At 49.2% G+C, this 6806-nt stretch overlaps 1 protein-coding gene across 2 annotated transcripts in view; it reads right to left on the reverse strand.

Annotated features, from left to right (window-relative positions):
- ARL2BP (ADP ribosylation factor like GTPase 2 binding protein) overlaps positions 1-6800 on the reverse strand; it is a 19388-nt gene extending 12588 nt beyond the window's left edge. Inside the window, exons 1-2 of one of the 2 annotated variants that reach the window (XM_006031020.1) lie at positions 6760-6800; positions 3989-4050 (exon numbers count right to left, since the gene is read on the reverse strand). In XM_006031020.1, the coding sequence (XP_006031082.1) occupies positions 3989-4050; positions 6760-6791 (94 nt within the window). In that variant the 5' untranslated portion in view covers positions 6792-6800. Of the gene's footprint in view, positions 1-3988; positions 4051-6747 lie in introns of both variants that reach the window. The other variant, XM_014523361.1, reaches the window with a different exon arrangement.
- Positions 6801-6806: the final 6 nt, after the last annotated feature.

Genomic DNA, 6806 nt, shown 5'->3' on the forward strand with positions numbered 1-6806 from the left:
GGGCATTTGCCCCTCGTCCTCTTTCCTGCCATGGCAGGGGGTCGGACTTGATGATTGCTCAGGTCCCTTCCGACCCTACCAACTATGAAGGTCTGCTGTCTCCCTGGGGCCCACATCCAAGATGTTGCGGAGAGGATCCCCAGGCTTATCCGTCCCTCCGACTATTACCCCATGCTCCTCATCCATGTGGGCACGAACGACATGGCCAGGGGTAACCCTGAGTCATGAGTGACTGACTACAGGGCCCTGGGGGCTGGGCTCAAGGGACTAGGTGCTCAAGTACTTTTCTCTTCTGTGCTCCCTGTCACAGGCCACGGACCCAGAGGAAGGCTGTGTGGAACAGGCTTATCCGTCCCTCCGACTATTACCCCATGCTCCTCATCCATGTGGGCACGAACGACATGGCCAGGGGTAACCCTGAGTCATGAGTGACTGACTACAGGGCCCTGGGGGCTGGGCTCAAGGGACTAGGTGCTCAAGTACTTTTCTCTTCTGTGCTCCCTGTCACAGGCCACGGACCCAGAGGAAGGCTGTGTGGAAGAGGTTAACAGATGCCTCGGACGATAGTGTTACCGTGAGAGGTTCGGTTTCTTTGACCACAGCATGCACTTCAGAGAGAGGACTCCTAGGACTAGATGGAGTTTACCTCATGCAGAGGTAAGGCCCTGTTCTTAGCCAGGATGGCTACTGGACAGGGCTTTAAAACTGACTTTGCAGGGAGATGGGGAAACTTCAAGTGGAGCATGCCTGGGGATTGGCACACAGGAAAGCTCCCTTGTGGAGGACACTAACACAACTGTTTTTGAAAATGTTAACCAAACAGTTCTCCCGCATCATCTCAGGAAATCAAGGGTGTCAGTTGCCTGCACACCAATACCAGGAGCATGGGGAACAAAGAGGAGGAGCTATCCCTCCTGCTCTCTAGTGGGTAATATGACCTGGTGGGACTCCTTGCATGATTGGACTATAGCCATAGAGGGCTACACCTGCACAAGGGGGACAGAGTAGGGAGAAAAGGCAGAGGGGTAGCTCTGTACATGAGAGAGCAGTACGCCTCTCTGGAGGCTGACATTGGCTCCAAAAATAAGCAGTTTGAAACCCTCTGGGTCAAGCTACAGGTGGGGGAGCATGGTGAGAGGAACCTAACTGTATGCATTTACTACAGGTCACCAAACCAAGGGGAGGAGCTGGATCTGGACTTCTCTTGAGAATTCAGAGGCTGCCTGTGCAAGGGACTTGGTTATCATGGGTGAATTCAACTACCCAGACAGATTGGAAGGAACACTTGACTAGGTCAGATTATTTACAGTTTCCTGACTCTGATCAAGGAGCTCTTTCTGACCCAGGAAGTGCAAGCACCAACCAGAAGTAACACTCTCCTAAACTTGGTCTTGCCCAAGGGAGATAACCTGGTGTGTAGCTTGAACGTTGAGGGTAACTTGGGTGACAGAGACCATGAAATTATCAGGTTCACCATCTGCTGCAAGGTCAACAAATCAACCAGCAGGATTGAAGTCCTGGACTTCAAAAATGCTGACTTTGACAGGCTAAGAACATTAGTAGGGGAGGCAATGCGGGACCAGGAAGGGAAGACAAATAGGGTACACAAAGAATGGTCATTGCTCAAGGATACAATACTCGAAGCACAAAAGAAAACCATTCCTGCAAAAATGAAAGGTAGCAGAAAGGCCAGCAAGCCCTCCTGGCTTAATAGGGACATTGCAGTCCTCTTAAAAAAGAAAAAGAGGTATACAGACAATGGAAGCTAGGGACGGTCCTCAAGGAGGACTATACATTAGTGGCCAGCATTTGTAGATGGGACTGGGTTCCTCCAGTCATCAAATCAGTCATCCACACAAACACACAACAGTTAGAAGTCCTTCTTTAGGTATTTAGGCAGTAGAAGGAAAACAAATGGAAATGTGGGACCCCTGTTTAATACCTCAGGACAGCTGGTAACCAACATTCAGGACAAAACTGAACTCCTGAATGCCCACTTTGCTTTGGTATTTCACCAGAACAAGGGGAAAGTCAAGCAAGATAAGGCTCAAAGGGGGCATGCTGGGAATGGCAGCCTCCCCACTGTGGATGCTGAGCAGGTGCAATACCAACTAGAAAAGCTAGACATTTATAAGTCAGCGGGACAAGATGGACTTCATCCGAGCGTGCTGAAAGAGCTGGTTGAGGTCATTGTGGAACCCCTGGCAAAGCTTTCAGAATTTGTGGCACACAGGGGAAATCCCTGAGGATTGGAAGAGGGCCAACATTGTGCCCATCTTCGAGAAGGGGAAGAGGGAGGACCCAAGCAACTATATGCCAATCAGCCTAACCTCTATCCCAGGGAAAATTCTGGAAAAGCTTATTAAAGAATCTATGTGCAATACGCTTGCAGAAGGTAAGATTCTGAATGACAGTCAACATGGCTTTGTCGTGGGTAGGTCTCGTCTTACCAATCTCATCTTCTATGACCAGGTCTCTCGCCACCTGGACATGGGAGACGAGGTAAACGTTATAGACCTAGACTTCCAAAAGGCTTTCGATCTAGTATCCCACAATATCCTTGTGGGAAAACTGGAAGATGGTGGGCTCAGCTGTTCAGTGGGTGGGAAACTGGCTACAGGGTAGGACCCAGAGAGTTCTCATGAATGGATCCATGTCATCCTGGCGCGAAGTGACCAGTGCTGTCCCTCAGGGGTCCATGCTTGGACCAGTGCTTTTCAACATCTTTATCAATGATTTGGATGGGGGAGTGAAAAGCTTGTTGGCCAAGTTCGTGGATGACACCAAGTTATGAGGCAGTATGGCAATGCCAGAAGATAGGCTGCAGATACAAGCAGACCTGGACAGGCTGAAGAGTTGGGCAGACTGGAACCAGATTAAGTTTAACACTTCCAAGTGTAAGGTGCTCCACCTGGGGGCATATAACCCTCAACATGCATACAGGCTCAGTGGTGACAGCTTGACTTGCAGCACGGCTGAAAGGGACCTAGGGGTAATGATCAACCATCGCATGAATATGAGCTGTCCGTGTGATGCGGTGGCCAGCCTAGCAAACAACACGCTGGCACGCATCAACTGATGCATCTCATGTAAATCTAAGAAAGTGATACTCCCACTGTACTCGGCACTGCTGAGACCGCAGTTAGAGTATTGCATCCAGTTCTGGGTGCCACACTTCAAATAAGGATGTGGAAAAACTTGAGGGGGCCCAGAAAAGAGCCACCCACATGATCAGGGACTTGCAAGGCAAGCCATACGAGGAAAGGCTGAGGGACCTAGGCCTCTTTAGCCTAAAGATGAGAAGGTTGAGAGGGGACTTGATAGCGGCTTACTGCAATATCAGAGGAGGGCATCAGGAACTTGGTGAACAACTATTCACTAGGGCACCCCTGGGCAACACCAGGACCAATGGATACAAACTCCTGGAAGGCCACTTCAGGCTTAATACCAGGAAAAACTCCTTCACAGTCAGGGTGTCACTGTGGAATAAACTCCCTCCACAGGTGGTGCAGTCACCTACCCTGGTGGTTTTCAATCGGAGACCGGACAGTCACCTTGCTGGGGTCACTTGACCCCAGTTGTCTTCTTGCCTAGAGCATAAGGGCTGGACCTGGTGATCTGCGAGGTCCCTTCCAGCCCCTAACAATCTATGAATTGCAACCCTCAGTTTCCATGTGGGACTTTACCAGTATCTATATTTACCACATCTTCATTAACGTAGGGACTTGTTCTAGTATCAGAGCAGCATAGGGGAGAATTAAAACATGTTGTGGGAGGCCAAAATCTGAACAACTGGAAAGGTACAGCAGACATGTAAAGTTGGTGCTCGTGAAAGCAAGGAAATACAAGTTCTACCTCAAAGCAGGCAGAGGGAAGGCAGGGGCTGCGCTGCTTACTCCACATGCTTCTATAAGTAGAATGCAATGTATATCCTCCCCTCAATACTTTTATTGCTTATTTTAAGGCACATCTAGATGCAGGAGCTTACCCATTATAATATCCTCTAAATACCCAACCACAGCATCAAATTCTGCTTCTGAAGGGGAAGATCTGAAAACAAGAAAAAGGAAGATTAGTCTTAAATTGTTAATGGAAGCCTAAATATAAATTAGTGCAATTACCCTGATACCACATCAGCAAAATGAATCATTTCCCTGGTTTACATTATAAAAAAAGGCTCACTGCACACAAAAATTATTTGATATTAAAACTATTAATCCCTGTGGCAGGCCTTAATCTCATTACGTTTCCATCAGATACTAAGGATAGCTACTTGGTGAAAACAAAGCTTTATTCTGCAGGGCATTATTACTAGTGTAAATTCATTTCTTGGAGAGGCTCCAGAAATTACTGAAGACTCGCATTTGGACCAGCAGCCTACACCTTTTTCAAATTATGACTCCATGTGAAAAAATAAAGCTTCAATCCCCACTTCATATACTGCTAAACTGTAGTCCTGATCATCTCCTAAACACTCACTCACATATAAACTAAAAAAAAATAAAAAAAAAAAAAATGTACACAATAGGATTAACTAAAGTAAAGTACATACTGGAAAGAATTGTTTAACATTTTTCCAATATAACAATCACAAAGAGGGTGGTGGAAGAGTCAAAACTAAACTTTTAACTTTTGGGATGCAAAACTACAGATCCTACACGATCAGCCGATACAACAGTCCCTATCTATATGGATTGCTAAATCCTACTTAAAAATGAATTAGTAGCTTCCGTTATTTTGCAACAAGAAAACAAAAACTACATGCCCTTATTCAAACAGACTTGTTTATATGAGGAATCCCATTAGCAGCACCTCAGAAGACGGAGTCCCTCTGTCAATTTTATGTTTCTTGATGTTTTCTACAGACATCCAATAATTCAAAGCTTCCCTGACTGTAGCATTTGGCAGCAGTTTTTGGGTTATGGGTAAATTATCAAAAAAAAAAAAAAAAAAAAAAAAAGTTTCCTCAGTATGTTTTAGGGGCACAGACTTTTTTCCCCCTCACATCAAAGGTGAAAACCTGGAGGCACACTTGCGAACTATGTTCCTTAGCCAAAGCAACAGACTATCTTGTATGGAAATTGTTCTCCATCTCTCTCATGCAAAGAAGAATGTTACTTCAAACCATATTTTAAAAAAATAATCTACAAAGTTATTTTGCTGTTAATAACTTTTACAGCAAAATAAAGTTCAGCAATGCTTACATTTGTGATCTGTTAAGTCGGGCATCAAAAATACATCCCACAGAACCCTATCATCCTGCCTTCAGTGCTGCCTGACTGGCCCCAGGCAGCATGTGCTGGCCCTGCCCTGGCCTTGCATGCAGTGTAAAGCCCATTTCATGTGGGCTAAACATGACAGGGCCAGTCTGGGGTGAACTTTATGCAGCACCTGCATTGGACTGGCCCTGCACATTGGATCCAGGGCTGCTTTGGATCAGGCCCATAGACTGGCCACCAGTGCCAGATCCAGCACACAGCCGGTCCAGTGTAGGTGCTACACACACTGCAGACCAACCCTGTGTGTAGCACACAGCTTGGACTCATCCCACATGCCATGTGCAGGGGTAGGGCCAGCATGCATGGGGGCTGAAGCCAGACTGGTCCAAGGCATGTTGCCCTGTGGGCTGGCTACAGCATAAGGGTGAGTCTGTAGGCCCAATCTGGCCTGCAGACTGGCCCCAAGTACCACAGCGAGCCTGCAAAACCACATAAGTTTGACACTCCTCCATGTTAAATGCTGGTAGTGCACATACAGAAAACACGAATGAACAGAAGTCTGATACGCCACCTGAGGGCAGAAGAAAACTATTAAGACAAGTCTACAAACAACAGCTAAATCCCACTATATAGCCTAGCACATGGGTGGGCAATTATTTGGGCTGAGGGCCACTTAAGGAGTTCTGGTGAGCTGTTGTAGGCTGGGGGGGGGTGCGCTGAACTGGCCCAGTACAGCAGGGGAGCAAAGGAGGATGGGGGCAACTGATCCTATCATGCCCCTGGCCCATCCATCCCATACCTACCACCAAGGGTGCTGGACAGAGTGGGCGAGTGGGGTCTCCCTGGAGACTGGCTGGGGATCCCTGAGGGCAGGGTGTGCTCAGCCCCGCAGATGGGATGGGATTGCAGAGCAATGACAGCATGGGGCTGGGGCAGAGCCACAATCAGCTCCCCGCACCCCCCCGCACTGGGAGCCGGTTCCGTAGGCAAGAACATGCAGGGAGCGGATCGTGGCTCTGCCCCGGCTCCATGTTGTCACTACTCCATGGTCCTGGACCCAGTCCCACCCATCCTGCTCCTGGACATAGCTCCCCACCCACCTGCAGCCCCATCCTTTCTGTCTGGATGAGTGCACCCTGCCTGCGGGGGTCTTTAGCTGGTCTCCACAGGGACCTTGCCTGCCTGCTCTGTCCAGTGGTGGGTGTAGGGCAGATGGCTGGGGTGCTCAGGCAGTGAGGCTGGGTCTGGTGGCAGTAAGTGGGCTGAGTGAGCTGCCACTACAGGGGCTGCCAGGAAGCTGAACTTGGCTATTGTGCTGCCCCTACCCTGCTGCATGCCCGGGGTGGCGGAACCAGCCAATGCAGCACAGCCCAGGCTGCCCCCTGCACTGGGGCCAGGTGGGCCGAGGGACGCGCCGTGGGCTGGGCAGAGTCAGCTCGGACCTGCTCCTAACACCGCGGGTTTCTTGCCCTGGAGCCGTGAAGCTCCTTTAACCGAGGTCAAACCCCGCGGAGCCCCGGCCACTCACACGGACACCCACGTTTCCAGGGTTTCTTCCTCTGCCGCTTCCATTGCCGCCGCCGCCGC

This window comes from Alligator sinensis, unplaced genomic scaffold, assembly GCF_000455745.1.
Source record: "Alligator sinensis unplaced genomic scaffold, ASM45574v1 scaffold1000_1, whole genome shotgun sequence".
NCBI lineage: Eukaryota > Metazoa > Chordata > Crocodylia > Alligatoridae > Alligator > Alligator sinensis.